The sequence below is a fragment of the Hordeum vulgare genome, chromosome 6H (genome assembly GCF_904849725.1).
Source record: "Hordeum vulgare subsp. vulgare chromosome 6H, MorexV3_pseudomolecules_assembly, whole genome shotgun sequence".
Taxonomy (NCBI): Eukaryota; Viridiplantae; Streptophyta; class Magnoliopsida; order Poales; family Poaceae; genus Hordeum; species Hordeum vulgare.
In genome coordinates this window covers 545,861,836-545,888,799 of record NC_058523.1, presented here as the reverse complement: position 1 = coordinate 545,888,799, position 26,964 = coordinate 545,861,836, and the positions used below count along the sequence as shown (strand labels likewise).

The 26,964-nt window shown below is 47.6% G+C and overlaps 5 protein-coding genes across 5 annotated transcripts; 3 read left to right on the top strand and 2 right to left on the bottom strand.

Moving 5' to 3' along the window:
- The first annotated feature begins 1,866 nt into the window (after window positions 1–1,866).
- LOC123406163 (PAP-specific phosphatase HAL2-like) lies at window positions 1,867–4,842 on the top strand. The gene is made up of 4 exons (XM_045099641.1): window positions 1,867–2,557; window positions 3,098–3,782; window positions 4,048–4,415; window positions 4,507–4,842. The coding sequence occupies exons 1-3, from the start codon at window positions 2,140–2,142 to the stop codon at window positions 4,349–4,351; spliced, it is 1,407 nt and encodes a 468-aa protein (XP_044955576.1). The 5' UTR covers window positions 1,867–2,139; the 3' UTR covers window positions 4,352–4,415; window positions 4,507–4,842.
- Window positions 4,843–4,912: 70 nt separating this feature from the next.
- On the bottom strand, window positions 4,913–6,776 carry LOC123406164 (actin-binding protein IPP-like). Its single transcript, XM_045099642.1, has one exon. It carries the CDS (start codon window positions 6,271–6,273, stop codon window positions 5,107–5,109), a length of 1,167 nt encoding a protein of 388 aa, XP_044955577.1. The 5' UTR covers window positions 6,274–6,776; the 3' UTR covers window positions 4,913–5,106.
- A 3,291-nt stretch (window positions 6,777–10,067) lies between these two features.
- Window positions 10,068–13,035, top strand: LOC123406162 (transcription factor APG-like). The gene is made up of 7 exons (XM_045099640.1): window positions 10,068–10,481; window positions 10,567–10,722; window positions 10,818–10,883; window positions 11,373–11,705; window positions 11,833–11,902; window positions 12,000–12,126; window positions 12,603–13,035. The coding sequence occupies exons 1-7, from the start codon at window positions 10,392–10,394 to the stop codon at window positions 12,649–12,651; spliced, it is 891 nt and encodes a 296-aa protein (XP_044955575.1). The 5' UTR covers window positions 10,068–10,391; the 3' UTR covers window positions 12,652–13,035.
- Window positions 13,036–15,520: 2,485 nt separating this feature from the next.
- On the top strand, window positions 15,521–20,284 carry LOC123406161 (eukaryotic translation initiation factor 5A-5-like). The gene is made up of 6 exons (XM_045099639.1): window positions 15,521–15,818; window positions 15,953–16,099; window positions 19,249–19,365; window positions 19,444–19,503; window positions 19,594–19,668; window positions 19,957–20,284. The coding sequence occupies exons 1-6, from the start codon at window positions 15,771–15,773 to the stop codon at window positions 20,056–20,058; spliced, it is 549 nt and encodes a 182-aa protein (XP_044955574.1). The 5' UTR covers window positions 15,521–15,770; the 3' UTR covers window positions 20,059–20,284.
- A 1,327-nt stretch (window positions 20,285–21,611) lies between these two features.
- Window positions 21,612–23,613, bottom strand: LOC123406159 (proliferating cell nuclear antigen). Its single transcript, XM_045099636.1, has 4 exons — window positions 23,261–23,613; window positions 23,007–23,159; window positions 22,813–22,910; window positions 21,612–22,009 (listed from the first exon to the last, which is right to left on the bottom strand). Exons 1-4 carry the CDS (start codon window positions 23,577–23,579, stop codon window positions 21,788–21,790), a joined length of 792 nt encoding a protein of 263 aa, XP_044955571.1. The 5' UTR covers window positions 23,580–23,613; the 3' UTR covers window positions 21,612–21,787.
- Window positions 23,614–26,964: the final 3,351 nt, after the last annotated feature.

Here is a 26,964-nt window from a genome sequence, read left to right as displayed (position 1 = left end):
CATCGACCTTCTAGTTCACTTTGAGCCCCGAATCTAGATCAACGAGCATTGCAATGACATCAATACTTGCATGCTCCGCTTCTAGTCGTGCCACGACACTCCTCCGCCTCCGTCATGGAGAAGAAGTCATTTGTCCCATCGGCTAGATCCACAACCTCAACGACCAGCGCATCCTCTTCCTCTGCGGGTGCCTCCTGCTCCGTGACCTCTGCCAGTATCATGGGATCATTGTCTTGTTCCTCCTTCGAGCTCAGCTTAAGAGAGATCGGAGGTTAGCCCACCTCAGTACTGCCTCTCGTAAAATAGGTGTCCGTGTTGAAGGCATAAACGAGCTCGGGCCGACTGGTCTGGACATATAGGGAAAATGCCCTTATCCCTCGATTATTTCATCCTTTTTTGGTTCTAGAAAAACGAGTCTTCTTTTCTACTCATTTTCTTTTTTTATGCACATTAGGTTTGTCATAAATAGAAACTTTCACAAGTTTGACCATGTTTATAAAAAAAATACTCCATCACCAAATATTTGTATATTGTATTTATTTGACATTGTATACATTGATAAATTTTAGTAAACTTTACAGAGTTTGATTTAAGAAAAAACTAATATGTGAAGTAAGTAAAATAAAGGTAGTAATCGTCAAATATGATAAAACTACCCTTTTCACCAAGCCTAATGATCAATAAATTGCTGAATAAATAATTATTAGCATATAACTCACTTTATTTTATTTTTTGCAAAAAAACATATAACTCACCCTCATGGCAATAGACAAATTTTGAAGGAAAATTCAAAGGGTTTACACGACAAATAAAGGGACCATGTGCTCCCAAGAGCAGAAAAAAATTATTACTTTAACATCACACTGAATCCTTTGTGCTGACGTACCTAGCTTTTGTTTATACAACCTTTGACACACAAAAAAACCACTATTTATAATTCAGAAAAGAGGATAGATAGAGGTATTCAAAAAAAATTTGCATATATTTTATGTTCTATCTGTTTATATGTATCTTACTACTCCTTTCCACGGAAGGCACATAGTTTTAGATAATTAATTTGACTGATTAAATATGTATTATATGTCATAAAAACGTATCATTGGACTCGTATGCGAATGTGGTTTTTAAATATTTTTTTTTTCATTGCATATAATATGTATTAAGCTAGTTAAATTGATGACGTAAAATTAAGCGCATGTCTTATGCACAAAAACGGAGGGAACAATACTTTCTCGTTCTATAACGTAGTGTGTTTAGATTTTCCGAGAAGTCAAACTTCTTAATCTCTGAGCTAATATGTAGAGAAATGTACGTCTAAAATATCAATTAGATATCACGAGACACATAGTGAGATATATTTTTCATATTACAGTTTTGAACTAATATTGTTGTCTATGTTTTTTCAATAAGTTTGACCTAGAAGCACAACAATGTTTTAAAAAAAAATCGGATGGAGTATGAAATGAAGGGAGTTTTAACTTTAAGAATTCTAGGCAATACGGTATGAAATGAAGGGAGTGGTTGATCGTGTTGTACTTCCTCCGGTCCTTTTTACTCTTTGATATAAAGTTTGACCATGCTTATATGAAAAAAAATATCAATATCTACAAATGCTAAAGTCATACAACATGAAAATCAGATTCATGATGCATTTGGTGATATCGATTTTGTATTGTGAATATTGATATTTTTTTTTTATGAAGTCGACCAAGTTTTACTAAATTTGACTTCACACAAATAAAAAGGACTGAAGGGAGTAGCGTATGAGACAGCACAAACCATAAAGTGATTCCAGAAATGCGCCTGCTGTTTTGCTGCGCTCGTGTGTTGTGTGTGTGTGTGGACTAGCGGTGGTGGGGAGTGGGAAAGGGAGGGGGGGAAGAGGATGATGGCATCATGGAGTCCGTCACCACCCACGACGTCGGCGCGGGGGCTGCGCCGCTCACCAATCGCGGGCGGCGGCGGCTAACGGAAGGTGGGAGCAGAAGCATCTCGGAAACGCGCGGCTTCCGGCTAGTAGCCTAGTACATATCGGATCGGAGCAGCGAGCGAGCGAGAGCGCGTGGGGTAGGGTTCGGACTGATTGAGCCCGCGCCGTCTGTCCTCTTTTTTTTCTAGTTCCGGCGCCGCCGGCCGGCCATGGGCGGCCTCCGCCTCTCCGCCTGGGCCGCCGCGCCCTCCCCCTCCCCCGCCACCGCCGGCCCGCGGGGCTTCCCGCGGTCCCCGCCCGACTGGCGCGGGCCGGAGCGGGGACGCCGCGGCCGCTGCGCCCCGTCGTCCCCGCCAGCGCTGTCTCTCGGCGCGGCTGGCCGGCTCCGGGTCGGGGCGGACCGCGAGTGGCTGTGGGACTGCCGCGGCGGCGGCCTCGGAGGGGGAGGAGGGGGGGAGAAGGACTACGCCAAGGAGATGGAGGCGGCGGTGCGCGTCGTGCAGGTCGCCTGCACGCTCTGCCAGCGGGTGCAGGACTCGCTCCTCCTCGCCGACCCCGGCTCCGGCTCCGGCTCCGGCTCCGGCGGCGTCCACTCCAAGCTCGACCGCTCTCCGGTCACCGTCGCCGGTTCGTACTGCCACTCTCAGTATTATTACCAGTAGCAGCATTCAGTATTCAAAACCATTTGTTCCACGCCCTGAACGCAGTTAGCAGCGACGCTAGTCAAACTAGAAACTACAACTCTGCTGTATTGGGAAAATTACATTAGTTATAGAGTGAGTCTCAAATGCCTGAACGGGACGCTGCTTAGTTAAATTATTGGTGTTGACTTTTGAATCGTGCAAGTGTTGTAATCTTTTTTTCCCCATTCGATAAATAAGATTTGCATATTTGCACTGGTATGCTGGTTCGCCTCACAAGTCACAACTAAATATAGTGGGCTGCAAATGCAATTCAGCTTGCAGTCTTGCAATGAAATATAGTGGGTGTTTCAAGTTCCAACGTATCAGGAATGGCTCATACTCCTATATGATTACTGGCAACGAATTTTGTCTACTCGTGACGTCACCGAGTACCCGGAGTTTGATGTATAAATATTATTATGAAATGAATTGGGTCTTTGTGGTGCTTAGTTCCTAATAAATCAACCCGTGTTCCTTATGCCAGATTGGGGCGTGCAAGCGACAGTGAGCTGGCTACTCTCAGATTGCTTTGGTGATGAAAGTGTGTCGATTGTAGCAGAGGAAGATGATAAGACGCTGTCCAGCAGTGATGGCACGGCTTTGCTTGAGTCTGTTGTCGCTGCAGTCAACGGTTGCCTAGTTGAAGCTCCAAAGTATGGGCTGAGATCCCCGGAGAAAGACCTCGGGGCTCATGATGTTCTTCAAGCTATACGTAAGTGCAGCTCTACTGGAGGTCCCAAAGGAAGATTTTGGGTGCTTGATCCTGTGGATGGCACGCTTGGTTTTGTGCGTGGAGACCAATACGCTATTGCCCTCGCCTTAATTGAAGACGGGGAAGTTGTGCTCGGTGTTCTCGGGTGCCCAAATTATCCAATGAAGAAAGAATGGCTCAACTACCACCAACGGTACTACAGGTTGATGTCTAAGGTGGCTCCCCCTACATCAGGATCCTGGAACAAGGGTTGCGTGATGTATGCTCACAAAGGATGTGGCCAAGCTTGGATGCAGCCATTGGTTCATGACTTTGGTATGCTTAGTTGGCATAACTCAAGGGAGGTTCAAGTATCATCTGTCAGTGATCCAGTTTCAGCAACATTTTGTGAACCTGTTGAGAAAGCCAACTCCAGTCATTCCTTCACTGCAGGACTTGCCCATAGTGTAGGCTTAAGGTCAGTTCTAAATTTCACTGTCTACTCGGTACTTTTGTTAACCATGATAATATTATTTCACTAGGGTGCGGAAATTATTTCATTGATTTACTTGTGCCAGTTGGCATATGGTATTGCCGAATAGTGAATAGGGTATTGCTTTAGATGGCCATTAGAATGAAATGGTGCTAGCATTTTACTCTTGTTCTCTGTCATCTGCATGCGGGTTGCGAGTTTGGGCATTTGGGTGCTCTGTTTTTTGATATTTCATTTGTTTGTTTTTCAGGAACCAGCCTCTGCGTGTGTACAGCATGGTGAAATATGCTGCGATAGCACGAGGTGATGCAGAAATATTCATGAAATTCGCTAGAGCTGGATACAAGGAGAAGATATGGGATCATGCTGCAGGTGTGGTCATCATTCAAGAGGCTGGTGGAGTGGTCACAGATGCCGGAGGTTGCCCGTTGGACTTCTCCAGGGGGGTTTACTTGGAGGGTTTGGACAGAGGCATAATAGCTTGTTCGGGAGCATTGCTTCACCGGAGAATTTTGCAAGCTGTTGATGCAAGTTGGAACTCATCAACGTTGTAATGCAAGCAACCTAAAAACCCTTACAGCCAGATAGATGGCCTGATGCTGGTCATAGCATGCAAGAGTGAGTTTACAACGACCTTTTGCTCTGTTTTTACCAACCTCTGAACTAAAATTGGCCTGCCTCTTACATTCCAATATCTGTTTATTTACAGGTAACTCGACTCATTTTGGTGTGAAGAATTAATCTCCAGTGTTCAATTAACGTTGAAATAGTGGAGCGTGTAGTAACCATGGCTTGTCTGCTCATAAACAATCTGCGGCATGAGATCGACGAATATCGTCATTTCTTCGCCAAGAGCATCTGTAAAGATGTTTAGCGGCTGTTTTGACGGTTTGTATCATTCCGTTTTCCCCCGGCCATAACTCATACGCTCCTTGGGTTTATGGCACGTGGACTAAATCATCAGTCATGAGCAGTTTGCTGAACCTGATAACTCGAATCTCGGAACCTTCGATAAAATGATCTCATGATGCATTGTCTGCCTCTATATTATGCCTTCAGTTCTTCTCACTTTCTAGATACTTGATTTTCTTTGCACTCATATTCAATTATTCATGTATATAAAGCATCGCTCCCATGTATATATATATATATATTCTCCATTGTCCACGCCACAAAGAAATGAAAATTACAGTCACACGAATTTACCACAACAGCACAAGTAGCAATTTTTTTTCATGGTAATAAAAACCATGATACAGACGGACTGACTGTGTGTACTGGACTGGACTGGACTGAGGCCTGCAGTTGATCAGCTGGAGAGCTGCACGGAGCAGCACTGGCTGAAGAGCTCCTTGCTGCCGTCCTCCACGTTGTTGTCATGGTCCATCTTGGGCTGGAAGCTGCTCCACGCCGGCGCCAGCCCGGGGGCGGCGCTGGTGTCGTAGCTGTGCACCAGGGAGACCGTCCTGAAGCTCTCGTCGTCGTCGCCGGCGATCTCGTACCCAGCGAGGAAGAAGAGCCGCGTCCCGACCACGGCCATGGTGAGGTATAGCTGCTGCGCCGACGGCGGGAGGTTGCTGGCCAGCAGCGCCAGGTCCGACAGCGCCGAGTGGTCCATGACGCTCCAGATGTTGAGCTCGCCGTCGTAGACCTCGACGTGGCCCTTCCAGCTGTTGAGGCAGTCGCCGGAGCTGAAGAGCCGGCCGGCCACCGCCACGATCTGGTTGGGCGGCACGTCCAGCTGCCACATCCCCGGGATGATCTCCCACACGCCGCGGCCGCAGTTGAACACCTCGGCCGAGCTCCGCTCCAGCGCCGAGGACTGCGCCTCGCCGGGCGTGGCCGCCGGCGCCGTGCTCTCGGCGAAGCCGCCCACCACGTGGAACCCGCCCTGCCACGTCACGCCCACGCACTTGTACCGCAGCGTGCTCATGTCCGGGAGCGGCGACCAGCGGCCGGTCTCCGGGTCGTACACCTCGGCGGCCGCCGTGCCGCGGGCGCCGGAGAGCGAGCAGAGCCCGCCGGCGACGCAGATCCTGCCCCGGCACGGCGCGCACGCGAAGTCGACCCGCGGGACCAGCAGCGGCGCGCAGCAGCGCCACTCCCCACGGCGCACGTCGTAGCGGAGCACGTCGGCGCGCACGCCGACGTCCGTGTCGCGGTAGTCGCCGCCGGGCGCGCCATCCCTGCGGCAGAGGCGGCCGCCGATGACGTAGACGGACTCGGCGACCGCGACGACGGCGAAGCCCTTGAGTACGTGGCCGTGGGGCACCCCCGGGAGGCCCCCGACGCGGCGCCACGTGTTGGCGCCCGGCTCGTAGCACTCGAGGCTGTTGGACGCGCCGTGCGCGAAGCAGGCGTATATCCTCACCTCGCCGCCGCCGCCGCCATGGCTGTCGTTGCCGGCGCCGGTGCCGCTGCTGCCGGTGCTGGAGAGCGAGGGCGAGGTGGCGACGTCGCCTTCCAGGGACCCCATGCCGGCGATCTCAATCGCTCCTCGATGCGCTGCTGCTCATCACCGCGACGAACGAACAAGAACCGGGGGGAGTCTGGCGGAGGACGCGCCGCGTGTATTTATACAGAGGCCGGAGGAGCGTCCATGGCGGGCGGGCGGAGGGATCGAAGCGTAGGGAGAGTGGTGGTCATTGGGAACTCCGGCCATGCCATGCCCAACGTAGCGGAAGCCGAGCTGCTAGAAGGCCTGTCTTGTTTGTTGCTAGAAGTGGACGGGCGCCGTTTGACGAACAATGCCCGCGATTGCGTCCACGTACCGTCCCTTTTTTTGTCAAGGTGAATCGAACGTGCGTCATGCGTGGGAATCTCCTATTTGCCACGGCAGCTTCCATGTGGCGCCTTCAGCGTCACTTGGAAACCGGTGTCCTCGTGGCCTGACCTATGTAGAGTGTGGTTGGCCATTAAAAAATCGGAAAAAAATACAGATTTTCAAGAATTCAGATTTGCGAAAAAAGTTTAATGATTATGAAAAAAAGTTCAACGATTTTTAGAATATGTTCATTGATTTTCAAAAAGTTCACAGAATTCAAAAAAAAATCTTGATTTTCAAAAAAGTTCATCAATTTTTAAAAAGGGTTTATTGATTTTGAAAAAGTTCATGAATTTTAAAATATGTTCATCGATTTTCAAAAAGTTCACAGATTTTAAAAAATCTTCAAAAAAGGATATCCATTTGCCACTCCCTCCGGCCCATCGCGGAGGCGCTGCACGCACCGGTTAGCAAAATTTGTCTATAACCGACATAGTGCTAAATAGGATATCCATTTGCCACTCCCTCCGGCGAGCTTTCGGGCAAACGCATAGGGAGACGAGGAGATGAATTTTAATCTTGCAGTGCTCTATATCCAAATGACTGAGGGGGACAAAGACACGCAGTTGTATTGTTGCCAAAGAGGATATAACTACGGGGTCTGAACAATTGCTTGTTTTACTTTTTCTGCATCATGATATCTTGATACAATCATTACTCTGCTTATTATGAACTTAATACTTAGAGAGGCAAGTATAGAAGCGCTCTCGAAGTAGAGGAATAGTAGCATATGCAAGATTGTTTCGGTGTACTTATTTAAGAGTGTCTTCAATAGATGATGTATATTTTGGTGGTCCAAACCGGTGATGGTCCAAATTTGGAGCATCAAAAAATGATTTTTACATCTCCGAAAAAGGCTCGATTCCAACAGATGGTCCAAAAGAGAGATGTAAAAAAAGAGCAACTCCAACAGATGGTCCAAAGGAAGATGTATAAAACCGGCCGACGACCGTGAGACTGCTGTTCAGCCGCGGTTTTGCACTCAAATATCACTTAAAATTTGAAATAAAATGCATCATCATCATAGTTCAAATGCCTAACAAAAGTGCATCATCATCATCATAGTTTCAAATCCATCTATCAAAAGTGCAACATCCCAAGCAAAGTTTTTCGGCCTACAAATTAAAATGCACATGGATATCATTCATGCGGGTCATAAATACCACCGGCGTTATGAACCGTGGTACGATCATCATCATCATCGGCTTCTTTGTCGACGTTGTGAAGCAGTGAAGTATCGTTGCCGAGAGCACGACCAGAAGCACCTTCATTGCCTCCCATGCCGGTCATGTTGCCGCCATAGCCACCCATCGTGTTGCTGCCAAAGCTACCTCCCGTGTTGCTACCAAAGCCACCTCCCATGCCACCAAAGCCACCTCTCATGTTTTCATCAAATCCACCTCCCATGTTTCCGCCAAATGCACCATTCATGGCACCTCCCATCATGTTCATGTAGCCACCCATGGCACCTCCCATGCCTCCTCCCATGGTACACACGAAGAGGAAATATCTACCAAGTCATCATCACCGCAACCATTTGGGTTCATGCGAGCAACATTTGGCAAGCAACCGACCCACTTTTGGCATTCGGCGTTGATGGTGAACCAATGTTGTCGAAGAGAATCGCTCGAACGGAAGTGACCACTTATGTTGCGCTCATCGAAGTAATCCTTGATGTGTTGCCAATAGGTGTTTATCTTTTGGTCGCTTCCAACGGATGCATCTTGAGAGACTTTCTTCCATGCGGTGCATATCAACACATCCTCGGCATTCGAATAATTTCCACTTCTACCCTTCGCCATCGTGCATGTCAAGATTGTCATCACCATATTGGGTTGCATATTCTTGTGACGCATACTCGTGCGACACATAATCATCATTTGCCACTTTATCGCATGCAAAAAAGCTTCATCATCAAGACTACAATTGAACGTACAAACATTCAAACAACAAACGAGAACATTTTTTTACCTTTGCGACATATCATCAAACATGTTGGAGGAGGTGGCCGTCGGCGTGGCCACATCTTCCTCCACGGTCGGCGGTGGCGGCGGCGGAGGTGGAGGAACGACTCCTTGGCTGCTCAAGGACGCCGCCGGTCGTGGCTGCGAGTTGTCGGCCCGAGCCGCCGCGGCTGTCTTCGAGGTTTTCGCCGACCGAGCCACACTTTCGGTCGGGTTCCAACCGCGATTCGCCGCTCGTTTGCGCCGTGCCTTCCCCGCCTTCATAGGAACCGTCGGCGCGGTGGCGACTGACTGGGGCGGCGCGAATCTGGGCCGACGAGGGATGGGGGGGAGGGCATGAACGCGGCGACAGAGGGCGAGTTCGCCGCGGCGGCAACGGCGGTGGGGTCGTCGGCTTCGCCCATGGAGGGGTCGTCGGCTTCGGCCATGGCGGCGGCGGAAGGCAAGGGGGGGGGGGGGGGGGGGGACTTGCGGGTCGCGGGGTGGAAGGCGAATGAACATCCGGTCGGTTGTTTGGCGGGCGGCCGCGGTTTTGAGTTATACCTCGTGATGTAAATTTGCATCACAAAGTTTTTATTTTTAGGGGGTGGTCCAATATTTTTACATATGGACTATCTGTTGGAGCAGCGTTTTTTGCTCGCGTAGATCCAAAAATCAAGTATTTTTTCATATGGACCGTCTATTGGAGATGCTTTTATAAACATGATGTCTATATACACATAATCATTGCATGTTATAACTATGCGCTGTTCTATCAATCGACCAACAATAATTTATTTATCCATCGTGTGGTATATTCGGGAGAGAAGAATACATAATATTTTTGTTGGATTTTTTTTAACATATTAAAATTCATGGACACGAGCACGTGGTCTCAGGAGCAGAATTGCATTTCGGAGTTTTGACATCCTATATTTTATATTTCACCGGCAAAAAAGACCATATATTTATATTTGTGAATGCAGAGAGAGAGTAGTTATTTCACTTTGGCTCGAACCAAATTTACCCCGAGAGCCCCAGGTAAAACCCGAAATGTTGGGCAATTCACCGGTCCTGGTGGATGGAAAAGCTCCTCCAACGTCACATCGCAGCGTCGATGCCACGGTACGGGGAAGACGAGTACGCTGCCGGCTGACGACGCCACAGTGGCATCGCCGCGCAGCGCTGACACGCACGTACGCACCCACGCACGCACGCGATAGATAGATAGATCCTCTCTCTCCCTCTCTCGCCCGTGCAATCCGTATCCGTAGCAGCGCGAGGTCACGAGGCGAGACTGTTGCGCGTTGAAAGCAAGCCGGGGCGAGCCGAGCCGAGCACGGCACGCCATTGATGGCCCCCCGCGTAAATGCGGCGCGATGCAGCAGTGCCGGACGGGCGGGCGACGCGGCAGCCGAACCCAGCGAACCACCTCCATCAATGCGCCTGCGAGTTGCGACGTCGTCCTGGTCCTCGAGACAGAGAGATAGAGAGCTGTGTGGCAGTGTGGGTGGGGGAGGGGAGAGAACCGGGAACCGAGGTGGTGGAGGAAGCCCGGAGCCTGCCTGAAAAGAGAGGCAGGAGCAGGACTGACCTCAAAAGGCATCCTGCTCCGTGCAGCTTTTCCACGCCCCGAAGCCCCGAGGAAAGCAGCGCCAGAGCACGCTCGTGCCGTCGCCGTCGCGGCATGGGCATGGGCTCTCCCCCCTCCTCGTGACCAGCGGCGCCGACCAGTGGTGCAGCCTTTTCTTCTCCGCTTCCTCCTCGGTTCCCGCACCGGCGAGCGACCAGTTGTCCTGCGGCCCGTGGCGAGCTCTCCTCTCCGCGATGGACCAGGAGCACCTGGAGTTCATCATGCGCCACCACGCCCACCAGGGCGGCATGGGGTTTGTTCCCGCCGACCGCGGCGACAGCGAGGTCAGTGCAGTGCAGTGCCGCCGGGATCGCTTGCTTGCTTGCTTGGTAGTCGCGGTAACCGGCTTTGGGTCGACTTTGGTTGCAGGAGGCGCTGGGGTCGTCGGAGTCGGAGCCGGCGGGGAGGCCGCGCGGCAAGAGGGCCCGCGCCGCCGAGGTGCACAACCTCTCCGAGAAGAGGCGGCGGTGCAAGATCAACGAGAAGATGAAGGCGCTGCAGAGCCTCGTGCCCAACTCCAGCAAGGTCCGTCCGTCAGTCCGTCGTAACCAAAAACCATACTCACTACCACTCTCTGTTCTTTTTTCACCGGAAGCTAACTGAGACGACGCTGTATGCAGACGGACAAAGCCTCCATGCTCGACGACGCCATCGAGTACCTCAAGCACCTCCAGCTCCAAGTGCAGGTCGGCGAAATGCTGCTCTGCTCAATTTTCTCTACACAAAAGTTTATGCTGCGTCGCTACTGCTTGTCTGAATGTTCGTTAGCTGGTGAAAAAATTATATGTGCTGTGCTCACCTGAAAAATCACATTTGCTAGTCAACACTGAACCAAAAATGTGATGTAGCTGCCCAGGTTTAATGTCCTTAATTTGGCCCCCCAAAAAACAAGAAACTGGACAAGACATGTTGATTTAGCTAGTCTGTTGCGTCAGTAGGTTGAACAAGGAATTATTTGTTTTGCCCTTGAATATACGGGGAAAGGAACGTTGGATTTCAGTTTTATTGTTGTGCTGTGATAATCAAGTACTCCATTTATAATGGGGTCAATTTCTGCGTATCTATTTACTAGGGAAGGCATCGATGCATACCCCATTTATGCATTTAGATTTGTGTTTGATTGCTATGGTTCGGTGCATTTTGACCTGTGTTTTGATCTGATGGATCTGCTCCAGATGTTGTCTATGAGGAATGGCGTGTATCGTCCCTCGGTGAACTTACCAGGGCCACCTGACCATCTGCCGACATCGCAAATGTGCGCCGCACTTAACCAGAACAGCGTCGACGCATCGTCAAACCCACCAGCTGCCATGCTGCCTATGAATCACTTTTTAGGAGCAATGTCAGGGTCTCGACATCCATTTGGTCCTCCAAATCAGGACCGACCGCGTCACGACCCTCTTGTGTTATCAAGTGTTCCTTGCACGATCACTCGAGAGCCTCCGTTCCTTCTTGGGACATCGCAGGAGTCCCACCTTCGATCTCTTCAGTTGACCGTATCGGCGGAGGTAACTGTTCTGTTGAGTGCAGAGCATAACCTTGCTATGAACCCCCTTTCCTCTGCAAACGCAGAGCAACACATTTTCAGTGCTTCCATTATACAGTTTTTCACTTGTTTTCTCCTTATCCTACCAGATGATCTTTCAAGAGGAGGCAATGTTAAAGCAACGGCTAAGTTCAACTCAGGAGACCACCTCCTTGCCAGGTTAGACATCGTAATAAAATTCAAATAACTAGTTAGCAGGATCAATTATTGAACATATGTGTCCTCTTTCTGACATTTCTCTATGTTTCTTTAATAGCACATGAGATGAAGCCTGTTAGGCAGGAGGCTGGCCATTTCGATACATCCTCAATCTGGAAAAACCAATCACAAAACATGCTGCCAAGTAACCCGGAAAGCGCTCTGTTTGTGCCTCACTTGCGTAGGTAATTTTTCATCCTGGCATGTACACATTCATGGTGGGAGAGGTTTTTTTGAGAGGGTCTTTTTTTTGTTAGTCATGCTGCTATTTTTCTTATAAGCAATTTTTTCGGAGTTAAGGAGTCAAATACTTGAAGTATGATCCACCTGCTTGCTGTAAGCAATTTTTACGGAGTTGAGGAGTCAAATCTTGCTGTAAGCTTGCTACTGAAGCTACTTCAGTAAGATTTCAGCAAGATTTCTTGGCTCAAGCTAGATGTTTGTAGGGAATGCATTATATCAGCCTTTAAACTGGCTATGCTAGAAGCTATTTGATAGGCATCTTAAGCTTGCCACTTCCATTAACAGTCTACTTTGGTTTCTGAAATACGAACCGTTAATACAGTATCCTTTCTCTCATATCCTTATTCCACAAGATTCTTATCCCTTGTTAATGTTTATTATTTAAATAATTGACAGTTCCCTTCACAATCCTTGACAGATTTCAAAACAGCAATGCTGACTCGGGTCTGAGGGCGGAATCGAAGTAATTTCGCGATCAAAATCGACAGCTGAGCTGGAATTTCTGGTGCTCCATTTTGCCAGACATGCACTAGGATAGTGAATGGTAATCGCCAAGGTAGTAACGGTCTTCATCAGATGCAACTTTTCTAATACTAGGCAGTAGCAGCGATACATCAGCCAGACTGCATTCTTGATATGAAATCAAGAAATGCTAATGATCATGTGAATATGTAGCGTGAAGGCCATCTCCAAACCGCAATGAACTCAAACCAGCTACTAGTACGAATCCTTGTAAGTGTCTGTGCTGTCGGTAGCCTTACCTCAGTGGTTGGTCATGCAGTTGTGTAGCATAACGATCCGAGTTTAATTCCTAGAATTGGCAGATGATGCATAGGTTTTTTCCCCATTTATTTAGGATCGAGCTTGATGTGGACGGATGTCTAATACTCCCTCCGTTCCAAAATAACTGTCTCAACTTTATACTACCTCTAGTATAAAGTTGTACTAAGCTTAAGACAGTTATTTTGGGACGGAGGGAGTATGACACACGTGTGATGAATATCAGGACTCAAATCTTAAGGTGGGCCTTGCTCCACCCTACACCTTGCTGGATTCATCACTGGCCACAACCGTGTGGTCATCGAATCTCCGAACTAGCACGGCATGGGCATGCCGAACTGCGTCCATCAACCCACAAGAAAATTGTGGTCGCCCGCACGGGGAATACTATGCAATCGCGCACCAGGCAAAATGGTTTTAGAACCTTCTCTGAACCATTTTCTTCTCTTCTTTTTCTCCTGGGTTACTTTTTTGTTGATTTTCTTTTGGTTTCCTTGCTTTTTATTTTTATTTTTTATTTTCTTTTGTCTATTTTCCAAATTTTCAGTCATCTTAAAATTCATAAGAAGTTTTTAAATTCGCAGACACATGAACATTTTTTGGAATTATGATTGTTTTTCATTCATGAACATTCTTTGAAATTTACATATTTTTTAAAAAACACGACCAGTTTTTAAATAGATGAACATTTTTTGAATTCATGGACAAGTTTTAAATTCATGAACACTTTTGAAAAATTGTGAACATTTATGAATTCACGAACATTCTTTAAATTCATGAATATTTTTGGATTTACAAATATTTCTTCAATATTTGAATTTTTTAAAAAAAAATATGAACATTTTAAAGATTGATCAACATTTTCTTAATCCGCAAATTGTTTTTTTAGTTTGGAAAAACAATATTCTTAATCATTGTTTAAAATTCGTGAACACTTTTAAGTTGCACTTTTTAAGTCACAAATATTTTTTTAATTCATGAATAGTTTAGAATTATGGAATATATTTAAAATCCATCACCACTATTTAATTCCAATAACGTTTTTTTCAAGTTCACCATCATTTTTTAATTTTGCCAATATTTTCTCAATATCCTGAATATTGTTAAATAGTCTCAATAGTTGGTTTTTAGGGGGGAAATGACTTCAAAGACAACTCTAGTAGCCTGCTTCATGCGAGTCGAAAAATATCAGCTACACTAGCTAATTGAGCCGGCCCAATATTGTGCGCCAGCCAGCATGCGCGTTTGCTCGTTGCCATGCTCCGCGCTTGACGGGACGACTCCACGTTGCTCTACCTCCCGCAAAAGCTTCGTCGCTCAATGATCTGCGGTGCCTGCCTGTTCGCGCTTGGAACACATTGCTGACCAAGCAATTTGGCTTTGACAACGACCACAAGGAAAGGAGATATGCAGAAATCCCAACCCGAAGCCCGAAAATGCACACTTTCTCAAGCGTGAGCTCGGTCTGATAATAGGCCGAAGCAAAAAACCTGGCCCGAATGACGTTTATAAGTGCACGTGTAAGCCCAGCCTGAAGCTCAAAAATGCACACTTTCTCAAGCTTGAGCCCGGTCCGATAATAGGCTCGACGACTGAAAGCCCGGTCCGAACGACGTTTATAAGTGCAGTTACATTTAAGCCCAAAAGCCTGGCCTGAAAAGTGCAAATATGAAAGCCCGGGCCCGGCTTGAATTACTTTCAGGCTGCAAAACGAAGCACAAGCCTGGCCCAAGAGACAAGCCCGAGCAGCCATATGTTTTTCACGCCGGGCTGCCCATGAACAGGTTTACTTCCAGGCCCTATTTTTTCGTATTTTTTTTCTGTATTTTTTGTGTGTCAGGTTTTCTTTTGTTTTTTCATAATATAAAAGTTGGTTGAAACCTATTAACATGGGACCTGGTTTTGGAGATATCGACTCAAGAAATTCAATAGCGAAAATAGTTTGAAATTTGAACGCATGGTTCAAAATATAAAATATTTTGAATACACTAATCTATAAAAAAATTAAACTTTTAAATTGCGACAAATGACGCAAATGTAATATATCACTTGTCTAACTCGTTTGCGAAGGTGGCAAGTGACCTTTGCAAGGGTAATCCTTATCTAGTGATTTCATTCTTTGGCTCATTTATTTTTCGGAAAGAGGAGGGAGGGGGCTTTAGGCTCTCTTTTTTTATGTAGAAGGGACTAAAGAGGGAACTTTAGGGGATCTCCTATGCAGCGCTGCAGGCGCCTGTTAACAATCCGGCGCCTGCAGTGCTGCTAGTATGGGCCGGCCCAGTAGAATTCTTTCCAAAAAAAAATTCTCTTTTTAGATATTTTTTGTTATGAAAAATATAAAATCAAAAAAGGTTTACAGATTTAAAGAAAAAAGGTTCATCCATTTAGAAAATAAATCTTAAGTTCATACGTGGTTCCCGAGGCGCACCACCGCTTCCGACCGACGGCGAGATGCGAGGCGGCGCCGCGGCTGTTCCGCCGAGGCGCCGTTCAATCATCAGTTCCCGCAAGAATTCCTGTAGATAATTCTTGTATGCTTAAGTGTTTCCTCACTTTGATGTTCATACGTGGTCAAGTCTACCCACACACGTGCATCACGGTGTGTGACTAATGTGATGGAAAATGAAATGAATGAAAGAATGTGACGGCCAAACCATCAGCTAGGGGAGGCTGGAAGGACGCATCATCACATCACTCATCCATGAAGGACGCAGCAGGTTCCATATTGCCGTCGGCTGAGAATGGCAGGCGGGGCCGGCCTGGATGGAAGCTGGATCAGTACCTGTGATGGTGGTTGGAGCAGTGCATGGCATCAATACCGCTTGACTCCATCCACTGCCCCCCCATACCTAAGGTATGTATGAATGCCCTTGATTATAAAGATCGATAGCAAAGCTTAACAAGTTGGCTGGGTTTCCGGTTCTCTTGTGCACCGAGCGATTCCTCCGTTGCTCTCCGATCCTGTCTCGCGTTTGTTGGAATTTGTAGAGACTGTTTTGGGTCCTGATCCGAGGAGAGGAGATGTCGGACGAGGAAGATCATTTCGAGTCGAGGCTTGCGTCGAAGACCTTCACGCAGCAGGCCCGCACCATCCGTAAGCGAGGGTACATCGTCGTCGAGAACCGCCCCTGCAGGGTATGTATATACACAACCCGTCACGATTGGTTCGTGATGTTCTTCTGTGCTTATTATGAGTACTGGTGGATGTTGCTGTGGTAAATGCTGTATCCGTAGGCCAAGTTAGAGGTATGAGGCTCAACTCCACCGCACGACCCTAAACAGACGTCCGGTTTGACCGGACCGGATTTTGTCCGTTTGGGACGGCAATGGGTTCGTCCATGTCCGCTTCTGTCCATTGAGTCGTGCGTACGCTCACCGTGCGGCCACATATTAAATCATGTCCGTACTGGACGTGATTAACAAAAACAAAAAGTAACTCAAAAGTAAATAAACGCAGTTAAAAAACTTAAAACATGATAACATTAACATAAAAAGCCCAGTTTTCACGGCCACAAAACGGCCCAGTTTGACATAATTAACACAAAAAAAGAAGCCCGTCGATGTCGTGGCCGTCGCTGTCTTCACTGGCCGCCGGTGTCGTCGTCGTCACCGTCGCTGACGATGTCGACGTAGGCCGACGGCGTCCAGAGGTGGGCCGGTGGTCCCTTGTGCGCGGGGGCGGGCTAGAAGCTGGCAGGTGCCTGCAGCACCTCCTCCCGTGGCGAGGCGTCCCGTTCCGTTAACCGTGGCGGCGTGGGGCACCAGTTCACGGCCCCCACTGCCAGCACCATCTCCGGCGCGGTGCACGACCAGCTCCATGACGCGCCCACCACATCCGGAGGGAACACGGCCACCTCCTCCTCCTCCATCTGCTCGGGGATGGCGACGTCGTCGGCCGCAGAGAGGGCCATCGCGCGGGCTAGGCCCAGCCATTGGCGCTCATCATGCGTCATCCTGGAGTCCTCCATGACGCGCTGCATGAGCCGGGCCTCCTCCTCCTCCGTCGCGCGAGGAGGTGGAGGTGGTGACGGAGACGGGGAAGGCGACGGCGTGGGCGTGAGGCCGCGCACCCGTGTACGTCCGCGCACCTCCCGTGCCGCGGCCCCAGGACCGTGCCGGCGAAGTAGGATGTGCGCCGCACGTCGTGCTCGTCCCTGAGCCACGTGTCCCAAAGGGTGGAGTCGGCAGCGTACATGTCGGCGTAGTACAGGTCGTCGGAGAGGAGGCGGCGGCGGCGCTCGATCTCGTCGCGGCGCGCACGACCGCTCGTCGGCACCGGCGGGATAGGGACCCGGTCGGCGGAGAGGTGCCACGCGTTGGGGAGGTGGAAATCGTTCCACGGGACCGGCGTCCTCGTCTCCCAGTAGCGCCGACATACCTCAGCGCTGAGGTACTGCCGGTCGCGCTGGCCGGCGGGCCTAGGGGCAATGGTGAAGGGAGCTGCAACGGAGGCACGACGCGGTGGCGATGCGGCCTCCTCCTTCACGGAGCCGCGGCGGTGTCCCGACGAGGAGCCAGCCTCGCGGTCGTGCTTCCCCTTGCGGCCGTAGTTCCACAGGCCCATGGCTGCGAGGTGGGCGGCCGACGAGTTTGAGGAGGCTGCTAGGGTTTGGCTGTCGGGTTTCGAGGAGGCCGCGGGGTGGCGATGGGAACTGTGGACGACGGCAGGTCCACGGCTTCCCCATTTAAGAAGGAACGCGACCGTTTCTTGGGCGGATGACAGGCGGGCCCGGCCATTCGTGCGCATTGATGTGGGCAGGTGGGAGGTAGGTGGCCGCCTGCCACGCGTCCCCGACACGGACGAGCGCGCGTCCGTTTGATGTCCGCCGCGACCCAAAACCCGCGCAAGTTTGCGCTTGAAATGGGTCGTGCCGGACACAAAACGGACAAGATGGGTCCGTGCCGTCTCGCGTTGGGCCGACAGGTTTGTCCCTTTTACCCCAAACGAACGAGGCCGGACAGAATGGGGTCGCGCGGGGGAGTTGGCGTGAGTTAGCCGTGTATGCGTACTACATCATCTGAATTTTTCAGTTCATATTGGTGTCTCTGTGTCATAAGATTAGCAGTATAGGCTTGGTTTAGATGTACCGCCTGATCACCTTTACTTTGGCAGTTAATTAGAATTTAGAACTATTAGATTTTTCCGATAAAAGCAAAAAAAGTCACCTGCAAAAGGAAAAAAAAAGTACAGTAATGATCTTTGTTGACTGGAGACTTTTTATTCGTCTGTTCTACTCTGACTCAGGTTCCTAATGTGTCGCCCCCCCCCCCCTCCCCCCTATGACAGAGATTGGTAACTGAGTTGTACTCCCTCCGTTTTTAAATATTAATTCTTTTAGAGGTTTCAGTAGGCGACTACATACAGATATATATAGACACATTTTAAAGTGTAGATTTACTCATTTTGCTCTGTATGTAGTTTTCTAGTGAAATCTCTATAAAAGTCTTATATTTAGGAACGGAGGGAGTAGCAATTTGATTACGGCTAAATTAGTGAAGGTGATGAATAAAAAGTCCATATTCAGGAAAATAGATTCAATAAACAAGTCTATATTTAATATTCAGTAAAAGGTCCATATTCAGGAAAATAGATTCAATAAAGAAGTCTATATTTAATATTTCAGTAAAAGGTCCATATTCAATAAAAAGTCCATGTATTTATGCTGTTTATTGGCATGTATTACTTTATTTGTTGGAGAGCACCATTGCAAATCTGTCAACATCTTTTGTACATTTTATTACTGCAAAGGTACATAGCTGAGGGTACTGAAATTTCTGGAACTTTGCTTATTCAGTGGGTACTGAAATATTCAACTTTACTGGGTTTCTTTAAAGTTTCATTGGATTTCATTCAAATTAAAAAGATAAGTTATTTGGCTGATTTGAAAAGCAGTACCGCTGATTTCAGTCGTGGCTGAAACATGACTGGAGACCAAATATGTGAAGCCTGGATTGGGTTACTTGTTTTCTTGTATGTTCTATGCTTGACATTTTTGGGTACTTGCCTTTTGCTGCCTCTTAGTGTATCATTAGATAATCAGTTCACTAATGCTACCGACAGTGCAATTATCCTGTTTAGCTGTATACTTTTGTATGCATTCCAGATGTACTTGACACTTTAAATAAATAAATATCAATGAATTCCTTCGGTTGTTCCAGATTTTAGTGCTTTTATATATTTATTAGGATTAAAATCTCTCCTATTCGCTCATTCTTGCCCTGATGCCTTTTTTATTATTCTTGCTGATAGATTTCTAATGACAAGCATTTGAACAAATGTGCAGGTTGTGGATGTTTCTACATCTGGGTCTGGAGGTTATGCCAGCTGCCACTTTGTTGCTATTGACATCTTCACTGGCGAGAAATTTGAATATAGTGTGTCATCTTCTCGCAACTGTGGTGTCAGTACATTTCTTGGACTTTTTGCTATTAAAATGGCTTCTGTCGATAGTAGAATATGAATTTTGCTATCTTTACAGGTTCCTTATGTGATTATCACAGAATACCAGCTCCTTGATATACCTGATGATGGTGGATTTGTAAGCTGGATTATTTTATTAATGTCTCCTATATTTTCATCATCTTTTGCTGGATGTGCGTTTACCTTGAGAAGTTGACACTTCTTTCAGGTGACTCTGCTAACTGATACTGGTAGCACCAAAGATGACATAAAGCTCCCAACTGATGATTCCCCTCGTGACCAGGTTTGTATGAACCACGTAATCCATGCACATTTCTTTCTTGCATACGAAATACAGTCTGAGATACCTTCTTGATTTTTCAATTAAAAGTGTCGACTCATGGTTAGAAAAATACTAACTTACAAGGTATTGCTTTATTTATCAGTACACTCTTGTAGTTTGAACTACTCCCCCATTTCCTAAATATAAGTCTTTTTAAATATTTCACTACAGAGTGTTGTGCGTTTATACACATGAAAGATTTCCTCCGTACCCCACCAAACCTGATGTTACATTTCTCCGTTGGTGCAGCTCAAGGATGGCTTTAACGAAGGCAAGGACCTGATGGTGTCGGTCATGTCCGCCATGGGAGAAGAGCAGATTTGTGGGTACAAGGACATCGCCCCAAGGTAAACCGTGCCGTGTTGGCCATCTATTTGGGTGTGAAGGAACAAGGCTTCATGACAACAGTCACAGACATTAAGAGTAATATGTATTGCAACAATAAGTTGTCTGTGTTTCCTTGATCTGTCGTCCTAAATTGGCCGCTCACTGTATCCTAAAACATCACTCCTCCAATCCAGGGATTTATTGTGTTGTTGTACCATCATGGAGTTATAAACTGTGGTCAAGTTGAAAATTCCCTACCCTATCTGAAGTGTTTTTGCAATATATCTGTGCATTCTCTACCCAGTACCCAGCCTCGAGTTTTGCTCGTTTTGCCCCTCCGCTGAACACTTTCGAAAGTGGCCCTGTTTCAGGATGCCACATTGAGCAAATCAGCCTTGCCTTTTTATTTCAAAAACCATGACAGCGTCTTCTAAGAATTACTTGATTTTATGGATCAACTTTGAGTTAGTCAGACTGCACCTTTGATATTATGTCGAGAACGTCACCATATCATGGTGAGAGTGGGAATTTTGTAGCTATCAGCAACCAATCTATGAAAACTTGGAACATTGTTAATGATGAATGTTATGCTAATGTGGGGCTGTGTAATAGTTTTCCCATTAGTCGCTTGCAGGTTCCTGAGCGTTATGGAAAACTTCTAAATCAGAAATATTACAGTTACAGGGCAAACATAGCAGATATTAATCTGGTGAAACAATGCCGAACCAACCGAACACTACCCAAGCTAACTAAAAAGACTGAAACAAATTGATGGAAAGATGTATCGCAAAGAACATTCAGTGTAAGAATACTGGAAAATTCAAAAAGAAAAACTGATTTTTTTTTTAAAAAAAAAGGAAGATGTTTGCGTGCGTGAGGCCTCTTGCAAAAGCAGCTATGAATTATAGGCTCTTGCTTCCTCAAACCCTGTCATGAAAAATACTACTCCTTCCAATCCATATTAATTCTCACTGATTTAGTACAAAGTTGTACTAAACCAGTGACAATTGATATAGATCGGAGGGAGTAATTCAACTTGGCATTTTTATGTGTCAGGTCTGAGGGCAGGATCGATGTAACTTCAGTCAAAATTGACATCCAAGCTGGGATTTATAGAAGTTCTGTCCATTGGGTGTTTTCATTTTGGCAGAGCAAACCATAACATTAGTGAAGTAAAGTAATGTTGATCATCAGATGCACCTTTGTCTACTACCCATATCAGTTAAGTCAGTGAAGAAATATTGATCATGTGAATATGAAATGCCTGGTAATGTTTGTAGTGTCAGCAAGTAACCAATGAAAACGTGAAACTCCATTGATGACAATATTGTTCTGATTTGTGGCTGTGTAATACAACTAACCATGGCATACATGTCAATCTGGTGAATCAACAACTAAAACAACACTGCTAGCTGCCAATGAACCAAACTGATAACAAATAGGTTGCTACTTCTCTGAAAGAACATCAGCACTAGCAGCTAGGAATTATGGTTTCTTGTTTCCACACAGCACCCTAAATTCCTGTCAAGGAGAAAATATGCTAAATCTAACCATAACAGCACTGGTGTAACATGGACTAGCATAATTCACTAATCTAACATTCATCCTTGGAAATCCATGGAGCAACAGTCACAGATACAAGGGTAGCTAAAACAAGGATAACATCATTTTTGCTTACAAACAATAGTTAAGCAAACAGCAATTTAACAGCTAAGGAAAAAGTAGGCAAGACAAGCATATCCTTGGAACACAATCATGCCTTCATTTCCTCATCTTCTTCAATCTTTGGTGCCAGATAAAACCTAATGTAGCCCATCTCGCCGATCTTGTACTCCACAACCACCGGCAGTTCAGACGAGAGGCTGATGGTGACTTGGTCCGACAGTGGGCTTGCCTTGGTGAAAGAGTTCATGTACCTCAGAGCAAAGGTGAGTGACACCGGCTCTTGCATCTCTATAATGGTAGATTCTTCAGGCTGCAATGATACAAGACAATCATTAGATATCATACTGAAACATGTCCCTACAATAGTACTCCAGTATGAAAACCAAGGCCCAAACTGAAATGAATTTGCAAGCGTAAAATATAGGCGAGCTGGATACTCCATACATGGCTCAAGCTGAATATTTTTTTTTGTTCACTGAAGTAACTGTGCACACTACTTCAGTTGGTAGGCTCGCCAGCTCAGGGCACTAAAGAGTACAGGGTTCATCCAAACTAGTTTGTATTATGATAAATATCATCTTAGAAAATATGTAGCTCGGCTTCACTAGATTGTTGGAATCATTTTCAGTGGATGAAGCTATGAAACAACACCATCTTTTAGTATATATGACAGTGGGCGAAGCTATGAAACAACACCATTTTTTAGTATGACACTGTAGGAAAACTGAACATTTGAAAGCAGCATAATTATAATTAACTGCAGACTGCCATTTTAGTCTATGCGAGGGAACAAACAGTAGGGTAGTGTGTATCTATGAGCTGCAAATAGTAAGACAATTTAGGCTAATTATCTTAAGTAAAGGACAGCATCAACAGTAGCTACCAAATCGTTCAAATATTATAACTGAGTAAGCACTAAACGATCTGATTGAGAATTAGGTGTGACTGTCTATTCGTATTGCTAAAATTAAGGTATTCATAAAATACAAGCATAGCTGCAAATGCGATTCCAAACTCTTGTTATGCAATACACCCCAAAAAATTCACAATATAAATGCCTACAAGGACAATATATCCATAGTAACTAGTGGAGAAACAAGACAAGAAAGGAACCTTGTCAACAGTCTTGTTCTGCCTGCAAACGATGTTTGCAGTCCCAATGTCTCCAGCAGTGGAGAACTTGACACCCTCCTTGGTGACAGAGATAATAACTGCAGCGCACAGAGCAGAAGCCGCCGTCAGACAAGCGAGAAACAGAGATGACAAGCGCAGGTGCAGCATAACAAGATTACAGTAGATGAGCATACCGGTGTCGCCGATGCTGCTGAGGTCCTTGCAGATCCTGGAGAACTCGGAGGACGGCATGCGGACGATGGCCTGGTACTCCGAGTCGGGGATGCCGAGGTGCTCGCTGTCGATGTCCATGAGCTTCATCTCGAAGTCGGCAATCTTATCCTGATCTGTTCATCCATCCATCCATGATCCATCCAGATCGGGGTCACCGACGGAGCCACGAGGAGCAAAGGGGGGGAAAACAGATCGAGCGGGGGGGTTCGCTTACTGGGCGACTCGAACATGAAGGTGACGGTGTCGGAGCCGTCGTCGGCCTTGATGGTGATGATGTCGTCGTTGCCGGCGCAGCGGAGCATCTTGGCCATGTTGCCGAGGTTCATGCCCATGGAGAGGTTGCGGTCGCAGCGGTAGTGCTCGAAGCCCTCGGAGCGGAGGAGGAGGGCGACGAGCGCGACGTGGGAGGAGTCCATGGCCTGCAGCGAGAAGCCGGTGCCGGAGCAGTCGAAGTTGGCGTCCGTCACCAGCTCCTTGATCGCCTCCAGCACCTTCTTCAGCAGGCTCCCCTGCACCAGCCGCAGCTCCAGCATCTTCGCGTCCGGCGGGAGGGCGGCGGCGGCGGCGGGGTCGAGGGGGAGCGGGGTGGGGATGGGTTTGGGGGGGGAGGTCGAGGGGGAGCGGGGTGGGGATGGGAGGGAGAAATTGGGCGCGCGCCGGGATATATTTTCCCGCTCGCGCCTCCTTCCACCGGAGGATTGGACTGGCGTGTGGGCCCGAGGGAGGCTGTGGTCCCACATGTCGGTGGCGGAGAGGGGTTTCGCTTTCCCGCCATCTCGCTCGCCGCGTGGGTGGCTTCCCTCCATCGGTTTGGGGTTTGGAGTTTCCCGGGCTGTGTTTATCCTCCCTCGAAAAATCATTCATTTTTAAGACAAGTATTTCCGGATGAAAAAAGTACTACGGTGCTACGTTTTTTTTTCTTTTTTCTCTGTGTTTCTTTTGCTTTTTCTGCTTTTCTTTCCAAAATTCTTGAACTATCGGATATTTTGGAAATTCAATGCTTTTTCTTGAAAATAGAAGATAAAGATCTTTAATGCAAATTTTCAAGTGCCTAATTTTCTTAAAATCAACGTTCTTTCCTAGGAAATACAGTTGAATGCAGTCTTTTAAATACATGCAGATTTTTTCAAAACTGAGAACATTATTTAAATTCCTGAAACATTAATTTATTCTTCAGAAATTTTTGAAAAATAAAATACATGAATGTTTTCACAAATCATGATTTTTTTTAAAAAAATGTGTGCATGTTTTTAATTTTTGTAAATATTTTACTGAACATTTTGTTCCTGAAATAAAAAAATGGATGGAAACCAACTGAAATACAAGGAAATCAAAATTAAAGAAAACTCAGCTAAAACCATACCGAAAATCGTTTGCTCCGCCATCGATATGGAGGTGCATGAAGTGCTAGGTGGGTCGACCCACACGTGCGTCTTAGTGACAATCTATCGCCTAGGATGCAAAATAGGAGGTCCCGCTATGGTCGCTTGCGCCAGGCCGCGACGACTACTTTCACACCCAAGATGCTTCTAAACGCGGGATGCTCCTATTCATCACTCTTAGAAATGAAAACAGGAGGTAACTCCCGTGTGCCTTGTTCGCTCCCAAATAAACCAGCTTCACCTGATAGAGCCGTACACATAGAAAATCGATGTGTAGGCTCTCCAAAGAACATGTGTGATCTCTTGTTTTTGTCCTTGTGCGTTTTCTTTTTTTGCATTATTGCGTCTTGATTTAGTGAGTTTTTAGGGGGAAAATTTAGGGGGGATGATCTGCGCCGATGCGCCGGTCCAGATTTTCGGCCGACCGCGCACGGGCCGCAGGATCCACCAACCCCGCGTCGACCGCACCGTTGGATCCGCATGCAACATTTTCCTCCCTATGCAGCAAAATTTTGATGTCATGCAGCAATTTTTTCATGGTTGCAACAAAAAAAAATCTACGTGATCGTAGCAAAAAAAATAAAGCTGATGGTACGTGGTAGCAAAAGTCAAATGCCGGTTGTAACAAAAATTTACGTGACGTGTATGCAACTTTTTAGTGAACGGTTACAGCAAAACATGATGCCGGTTGTAGCAAAAATTAACACGGTTATAGCAAAAAGTAAAAAACATCGATTGTAACAAAAAATCCGACGAACTAGAGTTGCAACCAAACGTATATGCAGCTTTTTTACCGAGACAAAATATAGTAAAAAAAATGATTGCAGCAAAAATGACGCAGGTTACAACATATTTAGACGAAAAATGTTGCATCCATTGAACGAAGAAGCACACGGATGACAAAAAATGTTACAAGGGCCCGCGCGCCAGGGGGCGACCGGCGCGTCGGTTCGACCGGCGCGCGGTAAAAAACGATTTCCAAAAACTTAATTTTGAAAAGAAAGAAAGTTGTCACAAGCCATAGTCATGGACCGTTACTTCTACAAGTTCATGCCGTCATGCATTACATAAAGTTAGCTCCGCCAAGGCACACAGACCCAGAGGCAGCTTCGAGTTGTGCTTACGGCGCGCCAACGGTGGATGCACAAGGAAAAAGAATCTTTGAGTGTAATCTTTTTTTTCGTGTAGGTGTGTTTGTAAGGCCATACGAATCTGTACTAATAAAAGCACGAGAGGGCAGATCCAACTACAGATCTGAAACGCCTAATCACATTATCAACAGTCTAATGACGCTGTTAATGAAACTCTCGCTAACGAAAACGCTCTGAATGAAACTCTCGCTAATGACTCCCGACCCACAACACCGCTGCGCACCTCGGGACAAAAAAGAAAAAGAAAACCTCCCACTCCCCATGCTACCCGCTACCCTCGCACCCCGTCGGCCCCCGACACCGCCGCCACCGCCGCCCCGGCCCTCGCCACCATCGCCCGCCACCACTCGCCCCGCCACTGCCCCAGCTCCCGCCATCGCCGCCCCGCCGCCGCCTCGCCCCATCCCGCCACGGGCTCGCCTCGCCCCGCCCCGCCACGGGAAGGCCGGGAGGCGGTTCCCGCACTAGGGTTGCGACGGCCGAATCTCCGCCGCCCCGGCCCTCGCCACCATCGCCCGCCACCACTCGCCCCGCAACCGCCCCAGCTGCCGCCATCGCCGCCCCACCACGGGCTCGCCCCGCCCCGCCACGAGAAGGTCGGGAGGCGGTTGCCGCAGTAGGGTTGCGACGGCCGAATCTCCGCTCGGCAGAGAGGCCGCGCACGCACCCCCGACATCTGCCCACCATGGGTTCTGCCCTCCGGATTTCCGCCCGGTAGGGGCAGCACGCCCTCGACGCCCTGGCATGGGACTGCCCCCACGCCCAGCCCTGTCGGCGCCCTGCACGCCCCCAACAAAGGCAGCCCCCGCTCTGCGGAGACCCCGGGGGAGAACCCGACGACGGCGAGCCGCTACAGCATGGCGTTCGTCAAGGGTGAAAGGATCTATATGGTTGACTAGAGGGGGGTCAATAGGCAACGACCACTTTTTAATTAATCTTAGCAAGTTAGGGTAAACAACATATGGGTTCACAATAATAGCAACAATGGGGTGAACCGTAATAAAGCTAACAACAAGAGCTACTAAGACAATTAAGAGATAAACAACAACATAAGCATACACAAAGTAAAGGTTAGAGATAACCACAAGTGGAACCAATGAAGACGAGGATGTGTTACCGAAGTTCCTTCCCTTTGACAGGAAGTACGTCTCCGTTGGAGCGGTGTAGAGGCACAATGCTCCCCAATAAGCCACTAAGGCCACCCTATTCTCTTCACGCCCTCACACGATGCAAGGTACCGTGATTCCACTATAGGTGCCCTTGAAGGCGGCGACCGAACATTTACAAACAAGGTTGGGGCAAACTCCACACAAAGCTTGGAGGCTCCCAACAAGACCACGAAGCTTCACCACAATGGAATGTGGCTCCGAGGTGACCTCAACCGT

Excerpts from the sequence above, each read along its gene's own strand:
- LOC123406163 (XM_045099641.1), top strand. The coding sequence starts at position 2,140 with ATGGGCGGCCTCCGCCTCTCCGCCTGGGCCGCCGCGCCCTCCCCCTCC. Across the intron at positions 2,558-3,097 it reads CTCTCCGGTCACCGTCGCCG|ATTGGGGCGTGCAAGCGACA; the intron begins GTTCGTACTGCC and ends TCCTTATGCCAG. Across the intron at positions 3,783-4,047 it reads GCCCATAGTGTAGGCTTAAG|GAACCAGCCTCTGCGTGTGT; the intron begins GTCAGTTCTAAA and ends TTTGTTTTTCAG.
- LOC123406164 (XM_045099642.1), bottom strand. The coding sequence starts at position 6,273 with ATGGGGTCCCTGGAAGGCGACGTCGCCACCTCGCCCTCGCTCTCCAGC.
- LOC123406162 (XM_045099640.1), top strand. The coding sequence starts at position 10,392 with ATGGACCAGGAGCACCTGGAGTTCATCATGCGCCACCACGCCCACCAG. Across the intron at positions 11,706-11,832 it reads AGTTGACCGTATCGGCGGAG|ATGATCTTTCAAGAGGAGGC; the intron begins GTAACTGTTCTG and ends TTATCCTACCAG. Across the intron at positions 11,903-11,999 it reads GGAGACCACCTCCTTGCCAG|CACATGAGATGAAGCCTGTT; the intron begins GTTAGACATCGT and ends TTTCTTTAATAG.
- LOC123406161 (XM_045099639.1), top strand. The coding sequence starts at position 15,771 with ATGGCATCAATACCGCTTGACTCCATCCACTGCCCCCCCATACCTAAG. Across the intron at positions 16,100-19,248 it reads TCGAGAACCGCCCCTGCAGG|GTTGTGGATGTTTCTACATC; the intron begins GTATGTATATAC and ends ACAAATGTGCAG. Across the intron at positions 19,504-19,593 it reads TACCTGATGATGGTGGATTT|GTGACTCTGCTAACTGATAC; the intron begins GTAAGCTGGATT and ends CACTTCTTTCAG.
- LOC123406159 (XM_045099636.1), bottom strand. The coding sequence starts at position 23,579 with ATGCTGGAGCTGCGGCTGGTGCAGGGGAGCCTGCTGAAGAAGGTGCTG. Across the intron at positions 23,160-23,260 it reads CTTCATGTTCGAGTCGCCCA|ATCAGGATAAGATTGCCGAC; the intron begins GTAAGCGAACCC and ends ATGGATGAACAG. Across the intron at positions 22,911-23,006 it reads CAGCAGCATCGGCGACACCG|TTATTATCTCTGTCACCAAG; the intron begins GTATGCTCATCT and ends TGTGCGCTGCAG.